The following is a 26,795-nucleotide window of genomic DNA, read 5'->3' as shown; positions in this document are numbered from 1 at the left end:
TTCATCAAGTCACTTCTGGCAGAGAATTGCAAAGGTTTCCAGACAACTTTCATGGAGATTTGGGCAGATGATAGTTTTTCATTATGGGGTTAGAAATGCTGGGGAAAAAAAGCGTGATTGCAACTGCACTAGAGCCCAAAATGCATTTCTGTGGAGATAACCGATGCAAAGTCATTTTGCCAGTTTTTTTAAAGTGTTTAAAACATTGTAGCTCATAGATCAGACCTGCCCTCATTAACCACGGCAAACTGGACACCTCCACTGTCCACTGGCAATACAGTACCACTGCAAAAATTTTGTTGCCCTCTCACAAACAGAAAAACTGACTGTAGGTATAAAGATGATCATCAAAAAGTTGTATTAATGATGATGTGCCCAGGGTCACACTCTGGTTATTTAGGCACGCACAGTCTTGAGATACAACACGCTTTAATTTGCAACTAAGTGGTCTTTTTGGGGCATGTGTGAACAAGATCAAATTTTGGCAACATGCTACAAATACCAATAACTCTAGCATGTGAGTGCAGTAAGAAAGAGAAAGGAGAAATGTGATAATTGACATCCCCATCGCTCTTTCTTTATCTCTCCTCATGCAACTTTTTTGGAGGGGAATTTCTATTTCCTTCTACATCAATCATTGTAGTGTCCATCTTTCGCCTGTCTTGGCACTTTTTCCACCCCATCCCCAATCCATCCCCTTCCGTCCAGCCTTCCTCCTGTTCAGATTGCTCTTGCCACCACAGTGATCTTGTTACCTGCATTTGGCAGAGAAATATCATGGGCCCTACATCCGGCATTAGTGAAGCCAGACATGAAATACTGTCCTCCGGCCCTCCTCTGCTCACTCTCTAGCTCCTGAGGAAGGATTCCAGCGGATAAGAATCGATGACATTCTACCCCGATACGGGATTTGAATGGATGTGCATGTGGGTCAGAGGATATGTATGCAATCTTTTGTCCATAAGTCCAGGAAGTCTGGGTTTTTTTTCCTCCTGTTTTTGCCAGTACACACTTGTCAAAATGATATACTTCTAATCGTGTTAGTGTCAGTCAAAAGAAGTTTGTAATAATGTTGTGCAGTCTGAAAGTTTCCTTGCAAGATCCTTCCTATACAGAGGAAAAAATATGACATTGTCTATCATATAAGTGTTCAGATCCCTCCCCCCCCCCCCCCCCCCCCACCAAGCCACAACGAGTACATTGGCATATTAAAGTCATGGTATAAGGTCTCTAAGAGTGCTAGGGGTGATGAGCTGGAAATCATACCATCCATAGTGCATCAAAACAGTTCTGTAAACAAAATCATAATTTGGAGGACTACTTTCAATCTTTTCTGAATGTGATTCATGGCTCTTATAAAGGTACATGTATATTTCTCGGTATTGACCATTGAGGACAAAACTTTTTACTCAAGGAAGTTTTGTCAAGCACTCTACAACTGGACATTGTACGTGTATATTTATCCTACAGAATTTATGAGTATTTTTATCATGCTCTAAGCATTTAATGGTTTAAGAACATCAATCTCAATCCATATTCTTGTCTATGTACACCTTGCAATTACTAGTACATAAAAAAATGGGATCCTGAAGAAATGTACTGTACATCATATTGAATTTCTCAACTGTAAAGTTGTACGTGGCAGTGGATGTTGTGGTGATGGTTTCAGTCAATGCTGACCATTTGCTATCTACAATTTACCTATTCCATTACTGAAGCTTGGGTCTGATATGTATTTGTACTAATTTTGCATTGTATATTTCATTCTCATGCATATATTCAGTGTTATTGTATATGGATTTTAGTTGTGAATTCTGTGAGTCTGCTGTAAAGCAACAATATCAGTGTTCGAGCTGCTGGATTTTTATTTTATATTTCAACAATAAACCATGATATTATTACCATTATCATAATAAATTTGTACTCATAGTGTATGAGAGGATGTAAGACATTTTGATCTGCTGATATTGGTTTCTTACATTCATGAGCTTATAATTCAAACATTCTGCACACTTATATCTTGATGCTATAGGAGCACTTTGCCATTTCATGTGCTGGGAAATGAGACTGTAAAACAAAAATGTTACCCACATAAAAGAATACACAATAGCATCATCTGTTATCAACAGGTAGGAAATATTTACATTTAGCCAAATAAAACAAACTAAAACCAAGTAAACAAAAGTGTGAATATTCTGCTCATCTCAGATCTTACTGAATTCAACCCTTGCATCAATGATCTAAAAGGGGAAGGCTAGTAACTGATCAGTGGGAATCAGTGGAAATGCTGGGAGATGATTGTTCCAATCCTTATGGGATTCATTCAAGAGTACATTATCTATTGTTGTGTGAAAATTATTTGCTTCAGAATGGTCTCATATTCAAGTAATGTGCAGTTTAATGTTTCCAGGTTAGCATGCCTGGTCAGTGACGGAGCATTAAGCTGCACATTACTTAAATATGAGACCGTTCTGAAGCAAATTATTTTCACACAGCAATAGATATATAATGTATTCTTAAATGAATCCCACAAGAATTGGAACAATCATCCCCCAGCATTCGCACTGATTCCCACTGATCAGTTACTAGCTTTCCCCTTTAACCTGCCTTGATTTCAACGGTAAATTTGTGACTGGATTGCCAATCTTGTCAGGATTATGACACAAAACAAAAATGCATAATTTCCTGAAATGCTCACACTGCAAATATTTGCAATGAAGAAAACAAGGCATCATTGAAATATTACATGCCTGGGAAGATATCATGTGACTATACTAACAAAATGAGACCCGACTGAACACTTTTAGCCTGAACCTATACTAAAAGATACTTCAATCATTACTGCATGTAATGTACTGCTGAGAACTAGAGTCAGGTTTACTACAGAGACCAGAAAAATAAACTCATTACAGTTCTTCCTGGAGCACAAGCAGTGCCTAAAACCTACATACAAGTGGTCAAATGGCTAGATGCTGTTTTATTAAATCGCATGACAGACAAACAGTACATGAGTTTTTCCATGGAAGGACAGTTATTTCAAATAATCCCTCTTGAAATTTAGTTTCACTGTTTTGCTTACACAATGGCAAGAAAAGGAAGATAACACTTGAGTTTGCATTCCACAGCTCAGTCAATCAAGGAAATGGAAGGAAAAGACATTTTCAAGAGAATGCAGGGTCAAAAAGCATGTTACAACATAATGCATGCATGTACGTACTCTCTCTTTAAAAAAAAATAGTGAAAATGTTCACTCTTAAAGGAGTTATAAACAGAATAGAGTGAGATTACAGTGAAATTGGAATGAATTTAGAGTGAAAATGTTCAATTTTTGCTTATTCTGGAGTGACCTCAGTGATCACTCAAAGATTTTGTCATACAATCACTGTATATATTAAAGTAGTTACTATGAAGGCACAGTGTTTCCAGTTTAAAAATCTGAGTACTCTGCATGGTTCTATGACATGCTGCCAGAATCTGTGATATTCTGTAAAAATGAATGTCAAACCCTGATACACCGACAACATCTGGATAACATCCAGAGAACAAAATTTCTCGCCTTGGGCAATAAAACCACATAGGTGAGAGAGCAAGGTGTACCGTTTTAATAGACACACACTGAAAACCTTCTCCGGGTAGAGATCTAAACAACCTACCAGGCATCTGTTCATGTGCGAAGGGGGTGTTTAACAATCCATGCACGTGCTTGGGGTGCGGGGTGTCATTCTGTTTGGGCTATTGTAAATTTGATGCGTGTTGAGTGTATCAAGGGAATGTTAACACGAGAGTGTTTTAACAAAAGGGTTGTTGTGGTAATGTCAGGGTAATTATACTAGCTGACTAGGGTAGAATTCGGCAAAAGTTACCATGCCAACGTTCAAGCAACATTTTGAGGGGACCATTTTAACAGGCAGGGTTAAAAAAAAAAAAGATTGCCCAGAAGTTGTTGAGGTACATAACTCTGGAAAGGCTCTGTTATAACAGGGCTTAAGTGATGAGAATTTATAGGTTGAAAATGAACTCAAAATACTTCAAAACAGTGAAAACCTGAGTGTGAGTGAAGGTTTGAACTCTATATTTTCTTTAGATTGCAGTGGTACAGTATAATAAATTTTAAGGATTGTGATACAGCTGTATTTATTCAAGTAGATCTCTTGATAGTGACAGCAAACATTGTAATTGTCAAAATATTTGGGTGTTTGATTTTTGTTTTTCATACAGCTCAGACGACAAAGATCAACTATAAAATATATACATGTACATGTACATAGGCCTACATGTACATGTATTTGATATTTACAATTTTAAACAGCATCTTGGGAAGAAAATGAATTCACAGTTTATGAGGATATGCAAATATGTAGGCCTACAGTATGTACACCTGTACTCTTATATTTTGTTGCCAAACTTTATGGTTGTTGTATAGAACTAGCATTGATTTCTAGAGGCTTTTGTGGTGATGCGTGCTCTTATCAAGGGCCTATCCTGTCAAAATGTCATGGATAACAGTGGTGCTTGTTAATACACTGTAGGAGGCACTAAATATATAATATGACCTTGGTAATCTTTGGCATGACTGTACATATTCAGTTCAGACACCAAGCTTATGCTTTTTGTTACAGACAACTTATTGCAAAGAGTTTTGCTTCTTACTATACAACTTACAAGACAGACATTTGTAAAGTTCTTGCAGTACTGTATTATATTTCCAATGGCATGGAGGACATTTGAATTTAAATCCTCTAGTATCTGCAGCTCAAGTATGTTATGGGGACACTGCAAGACATAAAAAGAATGTGAATCTTCTCCATTCATTTGTATAAAGATATTTAAGATACCTGGAATAGATGGTGAAACTCGTGTTGGTGAACATTTCAAGGAAATCACTGGACAGCAACTTGATGGCCAGAAGGATTGACCTCTTTGTTTCAAAAGCAATGTCAAGTAAAAGATTGCTACTGAACATACTGGACTCTGGCTTGTTTGGTATTTCAATCAACACAATGCTGATTAAAAAACATTACACATGGTATACGGTCAGTTTCACAGTAAAGGGTGTAACTTTGATGTGGCAAGGGTCAAAAATTAAAGTTGTGTTTCCATTTTTATCTTTGCCTTTATTTTATATAGGAATGTCTATATTTTCAATATTTTGTCATTCCAGAGCTTAATTCTTTGGCTAAATATGAAAAATGAAGTGACTATTATGGAATTTTAGATAAATTTAGGTAAAAACAACAAGAATGTTTTGGTTACCCACAGCAACCAAATGAAGATAAATGGTGGATGTAATGCAACTTTTCATTTGCTGTGAATGTGTATTTGAAATATCAAAACACTTTTCCCCCAACAGATATTCGCTCTTGCAATTATTTGGATGTGAACTTCAAATTCCAAGGTAAAAATGGTACCTGACAAACTATTTTTAAGTTAAAAGAATGTTCTAGAAGCAAGAGCCACTCTAAACATAGCCCTAAATTATCTCTTGGTAACAAACATTTATCAACCAAAATCCCAAAGAAATTCGATTATTTTTGACAAAGTTGAAATTTTCAGACTTGTGAGTTTCGGAGGCTTCAGTTAACAAACTAGTGTGTTTCGGAGGCTTCAAAACTGCTAACACAAAGTTCTAGTCTTGTATTCACTTAAAATAATAAAACTACAGTAAGCAACTATCACTACTTTCTAGAATAACGACAGGGCATCAATAAAATGTGAATAACAGTATACAGATGTACATTTTATGGCAGTGCATATTGTTTACCCTTCATACTTATTATTAGAAGGAAATTGGCTTCCACAAAAGTGATTAACAAACTGTGTACACTTTGAGCAATGCTAAGTTCAAATTTATGACATTACATGAGGCAATATGATTCTAAAGGGAACTGCAACAGTAGCAATAAAAGTACACTGATTAGGAACATCTTTTTTTTTCTTTTTTTTTTTGCGGCTTAAAGTTAGCAGCAATGCATGTTTCGGAGGCTTCATCATAACTGTTAACATGCAAAAATGGTCCATTTTAAGGTGATATGAAGTACATTAATGCAGCTGATTGTTTCCAAATACACAACTAACAATGTTGTAACATGTAAAATAGTATTTACTTGTATGCAGAAAAAAGACTTTCCAACATATATGTCAAGAGACAAAGAAAAATATTTTAAATCTTTATGCTCAGTTGTATACATACACTGTATTTGCATATATGCATGACTTTGGCAATGCAGAACATGATTAGGCTACACACGTACAGCTGTATGCATTTGTCAAACTTTTCATCATAATGCAGTAAGAATTACTTTCAATGAGTTAGAACTGTAGCTAGACTTAATGTAAAGATTATGCTTGCTTGCTTTTAAGTGCAGTTTGTGGGATGTATATTGACCTAAACCACTCATCATAATTGTTTTAATGTGAAATCAATTTCGAATGTTGATGAGAAAGGGATAGAAAATAGACTATGTCATGGCATGACGGTTAGATTACAACATAGCATTGTAAAATATAGAAAGGGGAAAAAAGGCTTTAAATAAACATTCTTTTGCATATGGACCATGCCTGATATCCCCTGCTACAGCTATCAAATGCAGTGATCATGGTCATAGAACAGCAATCTTAAACACCGATCAGCCATTCCATGTAAGGGTCATCATCAAACTGTCATCATCAAAATGGAGTTGGAATAATCAATATATTGGTGATATTATCATGGAGCTCAATAGAAATTGAAATGGTCAAGATCCCATTCATCTTTTTGAATCGCTGTTGAAAAGATAAATGTACATACCCTACCCATGACTGTGTATGAATTTGAATTAAACAAAAAAACTTGACCAAATGTATAGTTTCCTATAACGGAATATATGATAGTTAGAATTTTACTTTATTTTTATGTGTTATACAAGTCACCCCTGTTTCATATAATTTAATTTTTGATTTATTAATTCTTCAAAGGCTTCTTTTTTATAGTTATTTTATAAAATTCCAATTTGTGTGACTCCTGTGACAGCTAGGAGGCCTGTTTTTGAAGGTACACATTGAGAAATTGCTAACAGAACTTTTACTGTTTCTAAAAATGACAACCTTTTTAGCAAAAAATTTAAAAGCAGCAAATGTGTTTCAATATTTAAGTTTGTTAGAAACCCACAAGTATGTTTTAAATAGTATATAAACCCACAGACTACAGTTTTAACCCTTTGAATTTCAAAATAGTTAGGGGCTTGTAACTTTTTCCAGAAAAGCCAGGACTAAACAGATTATAAAGATTTCAATCATTTCAATATTGTTCTTCATGAACATAACTTCTCCAGTCACCCACCCATGTAAACTACATGTACATGTACCCCATGACAACAGGCTATTTATAAGTAGAGGTCTATATGTCATTTATAAACAATCCTATCCCAACCATTACTGTCCATTTACTGCACTGAAAACTACATCCGCAAACATGTCATAGAGTCTCACACGTGTATGCAAAGAGATGTTTCATTTTGTTAAATCAAAAATAGTCAAGTGGTCCATGCCAGCATGATAAAGTATGGAAAATAGGGTATAGTATCAAGATTGTGTTGCACCTAGCATGCATTAGATCTGACATACAGACTGACATGAAAACCTGTCTGAATGAAGTAATCAAATGTCAAAATTCCAAAACAGTACCCTGTGATCCAAGTCACACCACAGAAATGATAATCTGCAAGACGTTAGCTATTTTCAAATCCACTCACAAATTTATTGATTAATTTCTTTCCTCCAAATAAGTATTGGAAATGAAAGCCAAAGAACTTGTTAAGAAATGAAAAGCTGAAAAAGTCAAGATTTTAGTATGGCAAAACAAATGCCATGTGAGTAACAATGGAATGGATTTGTCAATGGGTTATGAATGGACATGTAAAAGATTGTGTTTTGAAACTATTACACTCAGATGATAGCGAGTCGAAAGTGTAAAAATCCAAAAAATATTTTCCACCATTTGCTCTTGATCATGCATAAAAGATACAACCTTAAATTCAAAAGTAATATATTTCTTAGTTAAGTGTATGCTTCCCTCTTGAATAACCATCTATTAAAGTCCTTGAATCTTCAGGACAGGAATAGTGTTCAGTTCTTTTTTTTTTTTAAAGTGTATTTAACACTAAATAATCAAGTAATTGTTTGGTCCTCATCATCAAAGTGTAACCAGTCAAAAGAGTGATACAAATATGGTCACAACACTTCAACTTCTCTCAAGAGTAAAAATGAGTTATCCAACTTAAGAACATTGATGTATCCACAACTACTTGCTTTGTTGCACTACTGTTGCATGATGTGGGCATGCACGCAAGCTGGAAGTCATTTTCATTACTCACAATATCTAGCCTGTTCCATTGTTTCAAAAGGAAACCTACAAAATAAATGCTTTTCATACATTTCAACTATCTACACCTTGCTTGAGGAATCATTACGTCTCATTCAGTCCAAACAGTTATTTGATGGACTTAGAATTACACAATTGTAATCAAAACATTCCATTTACATGCTGTTAACATAAAATGAAGCCTCCGAAACATCTGGAAAATTAATTTGGTATGCCTTATGTTTTCATGAAAATCATGTATGTTATGTAGAAAGTGATGGATAAATTGTGTCTTTTTTGGTTGATATACACTGTTTAAACATATTTGTGGGGCAACATCCTCATCTGCTCGTATTTTATTGCTGAATGAAAAGGTGAGTTATGTGTGACACGTCTGCACTGTTTAAGAAAAATAGGTAAATCGTATAGTAAATCTATATTGGTGAGTAAACAAAGCAGCCAGAAAACTGAATGCAGGCCTCGAAATAGGATTTTGGAGGGGCAAGGCCATTTAGAAAAGGGCACTTTTTCCAAGAGGCCAGGGCACTTAAGTCAGTCAGAGGGGCACCAAGGCCACATTGGAAAGGGCATGTTTGGTGTTTATGAAAAAAGAAAGAAGAAAAACAAACCGAGAAAAACAAACAAACACACACACACACACACACACAAAGTGCAACACACAACAAAAACCTCTTCCCTACAGCTGTAACACATTCCCGATCTCCGCGTTTCTATCAGGTGAAACGACATTTTTTAAAACAGGAATAAAACAACAGTAGGTATTGATTGAAACTCGACACCCTTTCAGGCCAGCCAGGCCAGGCTGCCATGAAACTTCAAAGCACATTCCGACAGCTGGCTGGCAAAACCACAAGGCAAAGGAATTTGCGCGCGTGTAGATTGCTATGATTAGTCTGTGACAGACAGTTCATGACTTCCAAGAATGCGCCAGTACGCGCGGTTTCTTCTGTTGATTGGTCTCTCTCTCTCTCCACCCCTCCCCATTCCCCAGTCTGGCACACCTTGGCATCGTGGGATTTTTCTTTTTTCTTGGTGAACTTGGAGTTCACTCTTTACTACTCTATCTGAATATGCGCTGCCTAGCTAGTACATACTCGCGGCCGCTGCGCTGCGGAGGCAGTCGGGACGGTAAAAGCCGGTCGGGCGTACATGTACGTACACGTCGTCTCGTATCTCGGAAAGATACTTTGAGTTTGAATCAGATATATCGGGAAGCGAGTGAACTGAAGGTATGATATTTGAGATCAGGAAAGTTGTTCAAGCTTATTAAAGGACAAGTTCACCTTCATAGACATGTGGGTTGAGTGAATGCAGCAATATTAGTAGAACACATCAGTGAGAGTTTGAGGAAAATCCAACAATCCGTTCAAAAGTTATCAATTTTTAAAGTTTCTGCTCACTCATGGCTGGATGAGAAGACTACTATAGCTTGTGATGTCACATGAGTACAACGGTATAAAGAAAGTATAAAGAAAATTCACCTTATTTTCACTTTTCTCGCATAACAAAAGAACACTCGACTTCTCTCTTTCAGAAGGCAAGGGGAATAATATTTTCCTGAACATACATTCAGTAACAAGTCCAAGAAAGGTGCACTTTATTCAAAAAGTAAAATTTTGTGAAATTCTCTTTTTATTTTCATTATATCGTTGTACGCATGTGACATCACACACTGTAGTAGTCTTCTCATTCAGCAGTAATTGCGCAGATACTTAAAAAATTCATAACTTTTGAACGGATTGTCGGATTTTCCTCAAACTTTCACTGATGAGTTCTACCAATATTGTTGCATTCACTCAGTCCACATGTACATGAAGGTGAACTTGTCCTTTAAAGAGACTTTGAGAAAGGGCATATCATACGTCATAAATAATAACTTTCATTCTAAAAGGGCACCACGGCCCCAAGAAAAAGGGCACATTTTTTTTGGCCGTAACTTTGATCAAAAAACAAAAGGCATTGCGGCCAACGAGAGGGGCACCGACGGCCATGGCCGTCGGTGGCCGTCGGTTAATTCGAGGCCTGTGAATGTGATTAAATATCTTTAGATATGCCATAAGCAATCATTGGGTGGGTGAACAATAAATCTAATTTGATTTTGTCCAGAGAAAATCACAAAAATGCAGTGTTAACATCCGTTTGAAGCCTCCGAAACCACTTTTTCTCTATAAAGTGTATTGGCTCAAAAAATTATTGCAGTATCATAATGTTTTTATCATTTTTGTTGTCTGTCCATGTCTGTTGATGATTTCATGGCATAATTTGGGGCAGACACTCAAAGAATTTATCAGAAATGTCAAATTAGATGTTTTTGCTGTTTCGGAGGCTTCAATGCGTCTCGGAGGCTTCACGTGTTAACGGAAAATTTGTATTGTCTCCTATTTTCAGAGAGTTTGGCGGATCTTAACTATTTTTGGTCTATTAGGTTAGGGCCCCATATCCTACATTTTGACATATAGATTAGGTCGCTTCTCTTATCTATATTCATATCATTTGACCAAACACTTTGTTTCGGAGGCTTCAAAACTGTTAACGGAAATTTCACTTGATGGAATCAAATTATCACAAAATTTCAAATAGCCCTAGAATCAAGTAAACTTTGATGTAAGTCTAAAGTTTAGATGTACCTTACTATTTTCAGCATAAAAGAAAGTAACCAAAACACACCCACTGATCATTACTGTCCATCAAAGTTTGTAAACAATTGTTAACGGAAAATGAAGCCTCCGAAACCTCAAATTTGAAGTCATAGTATTCGAAAATAAAGGGCCAGATGCACACCAAACTAATTTGGTCATTTCAATTGACCATACAACTATGCTTTTAACATAAAAAATTAGATCTCTGCAGTTGCTGTAGAAAATTACTAACATTTCAAAAATGTTATATAAATTTCAATGCAACAAAATAGTCACTTTTAGGGTACATATGTGACTGTCAAAACAAAACGCATCAATACCTGGACCTGATTATGCTACCCAAGGTGGCTACTCATAAGGTGACTCACATGGGAAAAAATCTTTGAGATCTGTAAATCTATGTGTTCAGGGTGGGCCAAAAGGCTAAAAATTCAAAGTTACACCCTTTACCGTGAACACAACACTTTGTGATCTCATGTATGGAAAACACAACATACTACAAATTGTAGACATACTAGACAAATAGACCATCTGCCCACTGACTATACTTCTTTTCAACACATTGCTGCATTGATAATGATCTTCTTTTTAGAAATAATTGACACATCACTCAATTACTGAACTCTTAACCAGTATAAATACTGAACTCTTAATTTTAACCAGTATAAATACTGCTGCATCTTTATCTTTAATGACACAAATACCTTAACAGGCATAAACTCATTATTTAAATTTATGATACGGTAAATCACTATCTGCCCATTAGCTGGACAGTGAAGATTTAGCTGCATTGATATTGATCTTTCATAATCTTAGTAATATCCTAATTAAAAATCATTACACTGCCTTACAATATAGTGACAAGTGTTAGGAAAAAATTAGCCATGATGACTATTTTTAGCTTCTTGTTCTTTTTAATCTTTACGGTGAATTATTGGCACGAGGTACATACACTGAAAAAGCAAAGGTAGATATGCATAGACTGCATGTCTTGCCTGTGACAGAGCAGAACACACTCTGAATCAATGTCATCAACCTATCCTACTTGAATGAAGAAACCCTTTTTGACAAGCAAGACCTAAAAAATTTCCACAACAAGTTGTTTGGCAATGGCACTGTGTATCAAAATAGCAGTGTCAAATTTAGATCATACTGTGTTTTTATGCACTTCCTTTTCATCGAGTGTGACCTTCATATTGACCTGACGTCTCTGTTTATTTAAAGACTCAGCAAAAACTATTCACATTTTCATGATAGTATAATGCACACAAATTACATGCTTTCGCGTTAAAATAAGCTTAATCAGTGCTTAGACCAAAGCTTTGAACATCTCTTCCGATATTCCACTTACATCAATTTCAACCAACTTACATCAGTTTCAACCAAAGGGTGTAAAATACTGAGCAATTTTTTTCTTCCAAGACTTAAGCACTGGATCAATACTTGCGTGCATCATTTACTGAGCATGTGTGGGATCGAAATTCAACTTCCTGGAATGATGTAATTCTTTGCATCCTACAGGTCTATAATCAATAGTGATGAATTGAAACTTATGTATCATAGCCTAAATTCATTGCATGTTTTTCATTCAAAGGAAATTCCGGCTGAGGGGAAGCAAAAGAGTGCCACATTACATTCAGAGTATAAGTTTCTAGGACTACTGTATGTGCCATATATTTCGCATGGTTATTATTTTCCAAGTTTTGCAAACGCGTTGCTTTTCACAAATTCAACAACATACAAAAATATCACCTCTCATCCTAACATGAATGCAGCATGCATGTATACAATGCTCCATTGATTACTCGCACTCATTGATCGTGAATTTGTCCACTTACGAAATTGTTGGGAAGTCCCTATTCGTGAAAAATTAGATGCACTATACATTGTATATCAGTATGGCATATATTACTGTATACGCTATAATTTTCGCGTACATAAATTTTCGCGAGTGGTTGAATTCGCTATTGGGGGACCAGAGAAAATATGAAGTGGCAAAGAAAGTGTGAATTTTCAACTTACTAGCAAATAAGAATGATACTAGTTATACACTGCATGAAAAAAAACTTACCAAACTCTGCAACCTAGTAAGTTAGAATTCAACATTTTTGAAGTGGTTAAGTTCATCGCGCTAGATTTCTGACGAGTGGTCCCCTTGCGATAATGGATTGGCTCTCTACAGTATTCGTAAGTAGACGTGGACGTGCTATATGTACGTAAACAAGCTTAGCCAGTATGGTCTGTTCGGTAAGCCATGACATGGTATACTAGTACTGAAATGTTCGTATCATCAAGGCAAGGGATTCATTTTGGAAGGTAATATTTTCGCGTGTTGTTAATTTCGCGAATAGCTCCTGACTCGCGAAATTCGCGAAAATAAAACCCCCGCGAAATAAATAGCATATACAGTATACAGCATATACAGCTGTAGAAATAATGAGAATGGTGGAATACTGCTTTCAAAAGTTCTGTCTTGATTGCTGATTGCACTCACAAGAAACTGATCAAGAAGTGTTGAAGTCAGCAGAGGCCATACTGATTGATACAAGAGACCCGCGGGTCTAGCGCTCACCTGAGTATCGCAAGTTCACCTTTCACGCAGTCACTAATCTAAATTATTCACAGCTCTACCAAAATTTGACGAGGCATTCTCAAGTGGAAGATGAAAATGTACAATAAGGGCCCAATTTTTTCAAGATTCCTTAATTTGGGGGAATTGGGGCCCCCTGGGGCCCTCTGGGTGGGGCATGGTGCCCAGTTTGATAAATTGAGATCCTGACCACCTAGGGATGCTACCTGCCAAGTTTGACAAAAATCCATCATGAGGTTTTCAGGAAGAAGATGAAAATGTACAATTCAGGCCTCCATTTGGACCCTTCCAACCACCCCCCCCCCCCACCCCCAAGAGGGGCACCCCTGGATCTCCTATGAACAAACTTGAAACTACAGTCATTACTGTACTCACTCATAGTATTATCTCAGCTCTATAACTTCTGATTCTAGAGAAGATTTTTAAAGATTCCTTCATTTGGGGGGTTTGGGCCCCCTGGGGGCCCCCTGGGCGGGGCATGGTGCCCATTTTAACAAATTGAGATCCTAACCCCCTAGGGATGCTACCTGCCAAGTTTGGTGAAAATGGGTCATGGGGTTCTCAAGAAGAAGATAAAAATGTACAATTTAGGCCCCATTAGGACCCCTCCTCACCCCCACCCCCCCCCCCCCCCTGGGTCCAAAGGGGGGCACCCCTGATTCTGCCATGAACAAACTTGAAACTACAGTCATCAATGTGCTAACTCATAGTATTAACCTAGCTCTATCACTTCTGGTTCTAGAGAAGAAGATTTTTGCGGATTCCTTAATTTTGGGGGGTTTGGGCCCCCTGGGGGCCCCCTGGGTGGGTCATGGTGCCCATTTTAACAAATGGAGTTCCTAACCCCCTAGGGATGCTACCTGCCAAGTTTGGTGAAAATGGGTCATGGAGTTCTCAAGAAGAAGATGAAAATGTACAATTTAGGCCCCATTAGAACCCTTCCCCACCCCCCTCCCCTGGGTCCCAAGGGGGGCACCCCTGATTCTGCCATGAACAAACTTGAAACTACAGTCATCAATGTACTAACTCATATTATTAACTTAGCTCTATCACTTCTGGTTCTAGAGAAGAAGATTTTTACAGATTCCTTAATTTTGGGGGGTTTGGGCCCCCCTGGGGGCCCCCTGGGTGGGGCATGGTGCCCATTTTAACAAATTGAGTTCCTAACCCCCTAGGGATGCTACCTGCCAAGTTTGATGAAAATCGGTCTTGGGGTTTTCAAGAAGAAGATGAAAATGTAAAAAGTTTACGCACGACGCACGACGGACGACGGACGACGGACGACGCACGACGCACGACGCACGACGCACGACGCACGACGCACGACGGACGCCGGACGAAGAGCGATCGCAATAGCTCACTTGAGCCTTTGGCTCAGGTGAGCTAATAAATTCGTTATCATCATCACTTGTGAGCACCTGACTGTACCTCAATATGTTACACCAAACGCGAGCACATCCCCAACCGCATCCATTTTGATTTCCTTCACTTCTTCAAACCACCACCCAACACTGAACCAGACGCTTTTTGACCTAGCATTTGGTCTTGTCAGAAATGAGGATGAGAAAAAAAAAATGATACTCACTTTGTGACTTGGCCTCTATCCTCAAAGGGTAGTGTTCTCATGGACTGCTTAACCTCCACGCATCCAACGTACTGCACAAAAAAAAAAATACCATAAACATACATCAAAGTATAAAGCTTGCATGAAAATATATTGTAATCCTCGCATTTTCTGTTGATCACAATGAAATCAATTAAATGAAAACACACTCTGCTTTAAAATAACAATGATAAAAAATATTCCTGTATTCGATACTTATCATGTACATGATACAAGTGTACATCTATCAAATGTTGCGAATATACAAGAAACCAAACAATAATCTGCTATCACAAAAAAATCCTACAAATCACAATAACCATTATCCAAATTATCGCTGTCATCATTACAATTTCTGATGCAATAAAAAGAAGATGAAGAAAATATAAGATCATTTGTATTCAAGGAACAAATATCATCATCATAACTTCTGCAAACCTTTACATTAAACTGTTCAAAATATATGTTTTTTGCCCATGATACCGTTAGTACCTTTCTTTCCCCATTTTTTCCCCATTTTTTTTTTTTTGGGGGGGGAGGGGGAGACACAAAGTTTGATACAACCATGTCTGTGAATAATATACAATATACATGTCATTCATAAATGTCTTTTAAATCTGAAGCTTAATGAATTCACTGTGTGTGTGTAGTGACTGGGATGCCTGCACTGTGCCGGTGTGCCTCAGTAAACCACACGGTCAGAAAAACATTTCATTCATAAAAAAAGGTAGAGTTGCCGGCTGGATTGTGTGATGCGCATGAATGAAACCCACAAATTAATTCTATTCATCAGCGTGGCCATTCACTGCCGAGAGCTTGATCCGCCTCTAACAAGGCAAAAGGCATAAATGCATTACCTGCACTCCTCTCTAAATTGATAAAAAAATCATGCATAACAGTTTCGCAATTGGATGAGTACGACACTGGATAAATAATGTATGTGCGGCTCATGTACGCGTATGCACACTGAAAGCATAGTGGCAGGTTGAATTTTGCTCCGACATCAGTCTTACAGCACTTTACTCATTTGCAGTGCTCCCATCCTCCCCCATCCCCCTCTCACCCCATTCACCTGTGGTACTACAAAGGAATGGGGGGGGGGGGGGCTTCTTTTGACGATATGTTTTCCAAGAAACAGGCAAAGACTAATTTGTCTGGAGCTTTGACGCATGGTCAGGTCCATTTAGTATACAAGTCTGCTCGCCGAGATTTTGCAAGATGACGTCACTTCACGCTAGGTAGTGTTTACTTTCCATACCACTGCATAGTCAACCACTGGGGGAGGAATGATGTAAGCACTATGAGATGGGTGGCATGAGCCATACTTCATTATAATAACACCAGAACATGAAGGCAAGGTTGATGATAGTAGGAATGCCAACAGTCACACGTTAAAACTCAGGGAGTTTACAACACAGAGCAATCAGGAAGATGCAGCATGTCAAATACAGTACATGTATGTCCCCCCCCCCAAAAAAAAAAAAAAAAAAAAAAATTACAACTGGATTTCCGCATTGATAACTTTCAAAGTGCTCAAACATTCTGAATGGGTATTTCAGGGAATGAAAATATAACTTCTTAACTACATCTTGCGGAAATCCCATTTGATTTGGTTAAGTGGTCACAGAGAAACATGAATCATTGTAAAGCGTGTCATGGATACGTTCTTCCAGGTTTAGCACTAGGATGCTCTTGCCATTTTGCAAGGTGTGAACACAATGGACAAAACTCAGAGGGAGAGGCTCTACAAAGATCCAAATTTCTCTGCGACCACTGAAGCAAATCGAGTGGGGTTTTCTGTAAGATGTACGCAATATTAAAGTTATAGTTTCACACCTTGAAAATGCATGTTTATTCATTCACCATTTTTAAAGTCATTATTGCAGAAAGTCCGACTGTAATTTTTTGGGGGGACATGTGGTATTATATGTGTCTCAACAGGTAACAATAATTCCTGAATAAACGAGGCATATGTATTTCACTGCAAGCGAAGTTTTCAGGACGCTCACTGCAGAAGCAGGGATTTTGGCGGAATTGGGAATGAAAATTGATCTATCGTGTACAATGTCACAGCCAGGTTTCAAAGTGCTCTCTTCTGCATGGATCCTCCTTCTCCTCTTCAAAGTTTACATCTCGTTTTCCTCTATCTCCTCTCCCTCTATTTAAACTCAGGCATCATCCTCAATACAGTGGAAGTCTAAAGAAAGTAAAACAATACTTTGGTACTTCTTGCATGCTGTCAACATTCTCACACATAAACCTAGAACATGTTCTCCTGCAGCACAATACAACATTGTGAATCAAAAGATGAGCAATCATGATCAACCCTCTACCATCATCATCACCCTTAGTCCTTTTTACACTTGTGTTTCTTAACCCCGTACTTTCTCTGACCCAGGACTATCGTTAGTCCCGTACCAATTTTTTTCAGCTTTTTACACTCACCAATAAATCCCGTACTAAGCTCTTGTCCTGGGCTAAGGAGAAAACTGACCTTTTTACACTCGTATTTCTTAGCCCCATACTTTCCAAACCACATGAATATTCATGATTACGCTGTGCACTGTACAAGTACACGCACGCACTGGCAGCACTTGATTACCTCGTTTCTGATTGGTCAGTGGGGGTCGGACTTTGTCTCCGTCGCTTAGCCCAGGATCATTTTTTCATTCTGTTTACACTCGCTTGCTAACCCTGCTATTTTGCAGAGCCAGATAGTACGGGATTATCGGTGGGGCTAGCCCACTTTCGCAAAAACAAGTGTAAACAGAAAGTGGGCTAAGAAAAGTCCGGTACCAACCTTAGCCCCACTGTTGGTACGGGACTAAGCAAAAATTTGCAAGTGTAAAAAGCCCTCTTGATACTTTACGGCTTAAACTTAATAGCAGTTCCTGTACGGCCAAAGACAAATGGGATGTCCCGATTCCTGATGCACTTCAATGAAGGAATGACAGCAAAGAGCAAAATATCTCATGGCTGAAAGTATTAAGTGCAATAAAACAACACCAACTAAAGAAATCAAAAATAAAAACCCACTCTGAATTTCACATGTGGCATGACCCTTGCCTTTTCCCTTGGATTCTGTATTCCAATCTCATCAACCATGGTCTTGCCACTGGGGACACAGATAGATTCACAGTGCATTATTGTGTCTGATACAACTATGGTTCTGTAGTCTAGGTGGAATACTAGTGTTCATCAAACAGTGAAATGTTTACATCCCTGCCCTCGAAAGGGCCAGAGTGCACATTCCTGAGAGCTTCACTTCGCCATAACATTAGGTACAACATATCATGGCCTGCTAAAACAAAAAAGAGCCAAAAAAAAAAAAATGCTGACACTCTTTGCTTTCACACATCCACCCCCTAAAACACGATTGGAGTTCAATTGTGTTCACACGGTCATTTGCTGCTTAATTCCGGTGAAACATGATGGAAAACACCTCCCGACCGTCATTTGAAACATGACTGAAATTACGATTCGGATCACCCTCCGCGATTCCAGTTTGCATTCACACGGTGGCAACAATGCTTTCATTTGAAACTTGATTCTAGTGACGCATCATTACAATCGTGTTTCAAACTAAGCACTCTCGGTACATGTGAAAGCTACTAGGCAAGTACTGTAAAACGAGGAATGTTCGCGTGCATTTGTAATTTCGTGAATTTCGCGAGCGTCAACATTCGAAAGAGCTTTTCTACACAATATGCATTGGATGCCGGTGGCAATTCACAAAAATTTCTTGCTGCGAGAAAGGCGATCGGCTCCAATTCATGAAATTTTCATACCGCGAATATATCATGTTTTACAGTACCCTGATATCTGTGAGTTTGCGACTGTCAGACATGTACAGTAGTACAGCCAAGAAGTACAACTGTACAGATACTCTGTGTCTGGGAGTTTTGCGGTAAGGCCAACAAGCAATAGGAGGGAACTGGCTGTTGCCATGGCTACACCCTGAGCATCATGATGTCTGACCTGCCCACTGGCAGGCAAGTGGTAATTTTTGTGAACAAAGGTCATGCAGTGGTAGAAAACAAGGCACTGTTTTCGACAGCAGTTATAAAACCACTGTGCAAAACCTCCACTGATATTTAATACTTCTCAGCAAACACAAAAACACATCTGAGCTTTAGTCTACAATTCCTTAAAATACATTGCAACTCTTTTTGATCCAGGTGAAACAAGAGGAGAACAGTTAAAATGATTAAAAAGCCTGTCAGTAGAATTATTGTTTTCAATATAGTACAGTAAATGTACATAATATAAAGCATTTTTATATTACATGCTGTACAACCGTTGTAATGTACATTGAATTACAAGTATGTACATGTATTCTAAAATTCTCCTAAATACTCCAGAAGCTTTTAATGGCATGCTCCAGACCATAATGTATCATTTGTCAGTAAATCAATCATGGGTTTTCTCAGAAAGGTTTCTGGGTTAAAAATAAAGATGTATACACCATGAGTTTGGTTACATATAAACACAGTGGTTTTCCCCCATGGAAGGTATTATTCAGAAGAAAACCTCTTGAAGTACTGTAAAGTGCAGCGGATCATACACCTTTATACCCATTGTGTGAAAAGCTATCACAGACATGCTTCATTGCACATGTGATTTGTAGTTATTCAACAGGTTAAACACCCTTTTATAAACATTATGGCAGATGTGCCCAATTCATTGATAGCTTGTTTCATATGGCGCAGACTTAATAATGCATTAATCCATCTGATCTTTCTCCAGTAAAAGATAATGCAGCAGAATGCACTGGACCCAATTCAAAGATGAAAAGATGATGGTTTATGCTACACAATTCCCCAAAAACTTACCTTTGTAATGGATTACAGCATTGAAAAAAATTATACTTTGTACTTGTTGTGACACAATATTGTCATAAGAAATCTTCTTCTGAAGTACTCACAGGCCTATAGAAGTTTTACTGTGCCAGTACATCTTTGTTAGAAAATTAAGTGATAAAGTTCCCAGAACTGATTGCGGTTTGGAACAGTCATCCACACACACAACCTGAAAGGCGCAGTCAGACTAGCAAATGCTATTTTGCTAATTTGCCAACAAGACTGTATCATGCATGTGGATGCAAATTCAAACAAAAGTCTTCAATCCAACCTTCTTTTCTGAAGCATTCATTGATTAATCTTTTGAAATAAAGTGACAACTGATTTGGGTGAATAGCATGGCTTACATACCCCAGTACTACTTATCAAATTCCAATGTTAATGAAGTTTTACTGGGTAATACTAGAAGATACTGCTATAGGCAAGTTACATATGCCTACAATTGCAGTAATTGCTCCACAAGTGATTGTTAAGAAGTTGTAAATCTGCCATAGAAATTAACTTTGGGCTGTTGTCATGGCAACAGACTACTACAGGTGTACAGACCAAAGTCCCAACTAACAGATGACATAGGTGACATACAGGGTATAGGCCCTACACAAACCTTATTCTCCTTTTCAGCTACCTTGGAAACAACTGCAGTGATGCCATCTGATTGGCTATCACTATGGCAACTGCAAATACCATCAGTTGCTCCCGTGGGATGATTCTTATACCTAACGTACCTGTACCTGTGTATCATATGCCAATGCCATGCAATGTTCTGCACAGTACAAAAATCAATTTCAAGACACAGATCTTATGATTGAACTCCAGTCAGTTGTGCACTACAAATGTGTACTTGTATTGTCTACAAAAAACAGAAACAAAACAAAACAAAAAAACAGGGTACAGGGTACAAATGAACAATTACTGAGCGGCTTTCATTTTCGTTGCCTCTAATTCTGAGTGCCATTATGGCAGGAAACCCTCAACTTCCTTCAGTGGATATGGCCTATGGCCTATAGTGTGTGTAGCTGTAGGCTTACCCTATGAAAGGGTAGGACATGGGCTAATTCTTGCAGGCACTTCAGCAATGTCATGCTCAACTCACTCTAAACCGGGGCACAAGAGTGGACATGGCAGATATCATTGAATGTGTTTGATACTGTGTAATACATTTATATGTAAATGTAAACATTGTAGTACATTTTCAGTTGTACCTTCTTCATACAGACTGACACATTAGCCCCATATTTTGTTTGATTTTTATATTTGTGTGTGTGTGTGTGTGTGTGTGTGTGTGTGTGTGTGTGTGTGCATGTGTGTGTTTTTTGTTTTGTTTTTTTACTGGTGCCACACCCACATTTTGATGTTTTCATTCCACTCATTCTTTTTGAATATTTCAGATAGAAATATACATGTATGGCATTTTTGTTTTCACTGCATCTGCTGAGACTGTGTGAAGCAGCTTTGAATTTTATACAATCGTAACAATCAGCATTAATTCTATTCCTTGATCGATAAGTACTAATGAAGGAGCAATTGCATTTTCATCTCAGTACAATGTCTTAAGACATGAATGGATTTCTTTCCTTTGTTTAATTTTGCAAATCATTATTTAGTTGCTCATACAATTGTAGTGTGGGGCATTAACATCTCATTAAATGACATTCCAACTTTCATAATTTCTCATCAGTCAATTTCACTTTGATTTTAGTGATCTCCTTTGCTTTGATAGTGTTATTATTAGGAATAATTTCTTGATGAGATAGCTTCCCCATAATGGCAAATGCCAGCTTCACAGACTGCAATTACTGGAAACATGATTGTGTATTCAAGATAACATCCTAGTAGACTTGAATACAGCCAGTCTTCCACACAACAACTCCTACAATATGTATAACACGTAGAAATTTATGTCACGTAGAAATTTATGCTGTGTAGATGAATGCTTTTTGTCTTCTTCTCCTTCTCTCTCTTTCTCATTCAATGTAACTTTTACATGAAAAAAGCAACACTTATGTGAATAGATCACTGTAACTTGTAACTTGTATAAATATGTGCATGTATGTATGTGTCTAGGTACATAATAGGTATGTCGAGTTGATCTGGCGAGACTAGTATCGGGAGTTTTTTTTATCATCTCCTCCCCTTCCATTCTTCTCTCTCTCTCTCCCTCTCTCTCTCTAACCCTTATTCCACGAGCATCATGTTGGACCCTCGTTTTTCTTCTTTGTAATGTTATTTGTTATCGGTTGCCAAACAGTCAAGCTTTGTGCTTTTGGCAATCGTTCTGTATGCAAATTATTAAGATGTTACTCATGTAATTATATTACAGATGCATTGTATAATTGACAAAAAAGATGATAATTGTTGAAAGTATACTACCATTATTTTGTACTTTGTAGATGAAATTGCAGAAAGCTGAAGTATTTGAAAAAGAAATGGCATACAGGGAATAAATAAATCAAATCAAATTAAATCAAATCAAATCAAATACGTATAGATGTGTTTAAAGGACCACACTCTGCCATGAAAATTCAGCGGATGTCTGTGTTGTTTACTTTGAATTCTACACCAATTCTCAAGTGGTGTGCGGCTCTGATAGCACTTCGCATCCTCTCTCAGAACTTCGCATCCTCTCTCAGAACTGACAGGAAATACAGCATGCACAGATACTGGTGCCTGTGTTTTTATTCATCTCAGCTGTACTTGATCAAAGACATTAAACCTGTCATGATCAGGGCACTTGATATGTCTATCATATAGCTCTATGTTGCATGCCACTTGCCCTTACTCTTGCTATAATATTATATCTCTCTTCCTGTCTTATCTCCCTCTGTCCATGTGTCTGTTTTTTCATCCATGCATGGTAAGTATCTACTGTACCTATCTCCCCATCTACACACTACACACACACACACACACTATACAGTAGGTAGACAAACAAAAAGAGAATAGCAATCAAATCATTTCGATTGTATTTCATAACATTTTGCTGTTGTTCGAAGTTTTGCATACTATCCCATTCATTTATCAACTTAGTAGCTAGCTGCTATCTTATTGCTTCTTCTGTAAAAGGTAGAAGATCAAGTGCAAAACACACACAGAGTTGATATCAATTGTTAAAGTGGGTTTGTTTGTTTGTTTTGTTTGTCTACACGCGTGTACCACTATGGCGGCAGACTCAACCTCAGTGTCTGCCACCCTAAACAATGGCCATGGGGAAGGTAAAGAATATAGCTCCATTCATTTTATAGCACATAATCATTATCCTTGAAAAAAAAAAAAATTTAATAACTGAACATTAGCTGCAAGGTTCCAACTGTTTTTGAATGCTTATCCGTAATACATTGGCATGACAAAAATGAAAACAAAGGAGCTCTAATGACTGCTGAAGTGAGAGACCTTTAGGGGGCATTTTTACTTTAGTTTTGGTGTGCCTTGTTCACTTGCTCAGTATTTTTTTTTTAAAGGCCCTACTTCTTGAATGAATTTTTTTTCCTGTCCCATTGACAGATCTACACAAACACACACACAAGCACACCCTTGACCTTACAAGACCATTCTAGAGCCAGGTGATTCAACGCCCAAAACTTTAGGATGCTTGTCCAGCTCTCAATGGTCAGACAGAACCCTGACCATAATGATAGCCAGGACATGCCTCTCTGGACAATGCTCTTTCTCATGAACCGACACCAGTTCGTGACAAGCTCTCCTCTTACACTGGTCTCATCCAGAACAGGAGGGACAATTGTGTCCTGGAACAAGGACCCTAATATTGCTCACAATGATATTGTTCTCATGCACAGCCAGAAACACAACGCCCTTTACAGTATTTCACATACTGAAACTGCCTACAAAGTTTTAATAAATTCTACCACAGCCAAATCCCATCATAATGAAGTCCTCAGGACTAGCACTAGCATTTTTCTTAAATAGTTGTATCGAAATTTTGGGGCCTGAATTTTTACTTTAATGTTTAAACAGGAATTTCATTACAACTATATTCCTTATAATGGGAGTGCATTGCACAGTGCACCTTGGTCTGGTAAAAGAAGTCTGCAATTTGAAAAGAAGGACAAAAAGTTTGGAAAAAAAACACTTTTACTTTTATACTATAATATAGAAAATTGAAACTGTACATATACATGTATACAGCAATGGTCCTTCAACTCTACATAATACAGTCACACGACCATTTGCTCTATCAAAACATGGTGCAATGGGCAGTATTAACAGGAGTGTAATTAAACTTTGTAGCTTATTGTCATTTCATTTAACATTTTCATGATGGAATTTTTATATGGTTCCACTGCCACTACTATTGTTTAATGTAGTGCTCAGTGGATTTTCCTCTTCATGATTCATTTTATAATTCAAACAAGTGGCATCTGATCTCTTTCAAAGAAAAAAAAACTCAAAAGAGGTATACATGGAAATGCAATGTGTATATGGTTCTGTATGCGATGTAGGCTTATGATCCATTCATAATGGATCATATCTGCTGCCCGATTGTTAACTTTTACCAATAAGTTTGATTCCATGTCACCAGTTCTCCGTTCCTTACATTGGTTACCTGTAGAAAAAAGGATTATTTTCAAGATTCTGTTATTAGTACATCATTCAGTTCATTCTTTTTCCCCAATATACATAAGTAATTCTGTTCAAAAATACAATCCGGCACGAAGGTTACGTTCATCATCAGATGCATTCTTACTCCAAACACCCAGAGTAAAGCATGGGTATGGTGATCGTGCTTTTTCCGTTATGGGACCAAAATTGTGGAATCAGTTACCTCTTCAGTTAAGGGAACTGTCATCTACAGAGTCATTCAAATCCAAACTTCAAACTTATCTGTTCCTTTCATACTGAGGACTGTAATTGCTGTATGTTATTAATATTGGATCAATATTGTATTTTTAATTGGTATATGTTGTATTCTTTATTTGGTATATATTTGTTTTTGTTTACCATTTTCTTATTTGTTGAAATGTTTGAATATGTATACACATGCATGTAAATATTTGATATCTTTTCATTTTTGAAGCGCCATGAGCACTGAAAAGTGGACCTGTGCGCTATACAAGTAGCCACTATTATTATTATTATTATTATTATAATGCATAATACTGGGGGGGGGGGAGGGGGAATAGGGCTGTGCAACTTGTAACAGTGTGATGCCTGTTGTCCTACTGCTGTTAACACTACAAGGTAATGTATGAGCCAGAGATAGAACCTCAGGGCTTTACTCTCAGTCTCACAAGAAGATGACCTTTTTGCATCCAAGCGGTCATTCCCCTCTCATTTCCTTTCACTTGAAGAAGGGCATGTGATGTCCAGCAGACATATTAGAGTGGGACATATTTAGGATACATTAATATCGGATGATCTATGTGGTTTTACCCTGTTCGATGGGGTCATACCAAAAGTCATCCCAGTCATGTATATTATACATGTACCTCAAACATGGTACAAAATGACTCAATTTGCATAAGACTTCTCCTTCAATGACTCCAAAGTTCAAATTTTCTTTAAATAGCAGACATTTTCCCACCATGTACAGTGTATACATGTACATTAGAATGAAAGAATGTGCTAAAGATCACTTTACAGCACACAACTTCCTGAAAAAGAAGGGAACAATCATCAGGATTCCAAACACACACACACAAATAAAGTCTTTTAAGTGCACATGATAGAAATTTCTGCACAATAATTTTGAATAGAGACAGACACACCTACTGCAAAGTTTCCCTACAGTGTCAAGAAACACCCTGAATGCAGGTTATGCATTATACTTTGAAATCAGTTCTCAATTGGAAACAGCAATGCCTTGAAAAAGACACACACTTATTGTATCATACGTCACAACTGTTTGCACCAAGTTAAATGCAGAGCAGAAACCAAGGTCACTCGCTGTCTAGTCTCCGGAAAAGAACTGCTCAGATTATCATCGAAAATTTTTCATTGTCGCTCTGGATTTCCATGACTCTGGTCATTAACAATGGACATTGTTCTCATGCAATCATATAAAAGTTGTAACAATTTGTTAGATTTTGTAGGAAGGTTCAAGGCAACATTTTGCCTTGAATGCAAAGTGTTAATTATACAATGTATGCAGAGACATCAACAGTCACAACACAAACAATGCTATTTCTAGGTATCCACAGCAAAATATGTGTACATGTTATGGCACTGAAACAAATAGCCTTTATTTGAACATGCATGCACAGAGCTTCAATATGTTTGCTTTTTTTCTACTATCTGTATCCAAGTCCACCTTTGGGGAAATTCCCCCCCCCCCCCCCCACCCCCGATGATCATCTGTATGATGCCGTCACATTTTATTTGCTTAACAGTAATACACAGAACCTGTATTTCTCATCTACTTGCTTAATATTGAGCTTAAATTTAAAAAAAAAACTGTCAAGGAGCTTTAGAATTTTAGTAGGCCTACTTTCATCATAACTTTGGACATGTTTACTTTTTCTTAAAATTTTTAAGTACTGGAGCACCCCTACCCCCCCCCCCCCCCCCCCCCACCCCCAAAAAAAGAAAGATAAAAAAGAGATGCAATTAAATGGCTATAGCATTAAATCAGGGCTGCCTACATTCATCCATGATATTCAGGGAGATTCCACAGAGCAATCAGGCAGATCCAATTTAAACATGCATCTCAGTAGGCAGAAATAATTCCTGAATCAGGGAGTTTCGTATTCTTCTTTCAGGACATATACAAAGAAATATATTCCAGGAAGCC

At 37.7% G+C, this 26,795-nt stretch overlaps 1 protein-coding gene across 1 annotated transcript in view; it reads right to left on the bottom strand.

The window, feature by feature from the left end:
• The window catches only part of LOC139744880 (SHC-transforming protein 1-like), a 128,385-nt gene that overhangs the window by 86,175 nt on the left and 15,415 nt on the right, over nucleotides 1–26,795 (bottom strand). The window contains exon 3 of the mRNA XM_071655290.1: nucleotides 15,174–15,244. Within this exon, the coding sequence (XP_071511391.1) occupies nucleotides 15,174–15,244 (71 nt within the window). The remainder of the gene's footprint in view (nucleotides 1–15,173; nucleotides 15,245–26,795) is intronic.

This window comes from Diadema antillarum, unplaced genomic scaffold (genome assembly GCF_040938485.1).
Source record: "Diadema antillarum isolate AM-2024a unplaced genomic scaffold, OU_Dant_1.0 seq00001216_RagTag, whole genome shotgun sequence".
NCBI lineage: Eukaryota > Metazoa > Echinodermata > Echinoidea > Diadematoida > Diadematidae > Diadema > Diadema antillarum.
This window is presented reverse-complemented; position numbering and strand designations above follow the sequence as displayed.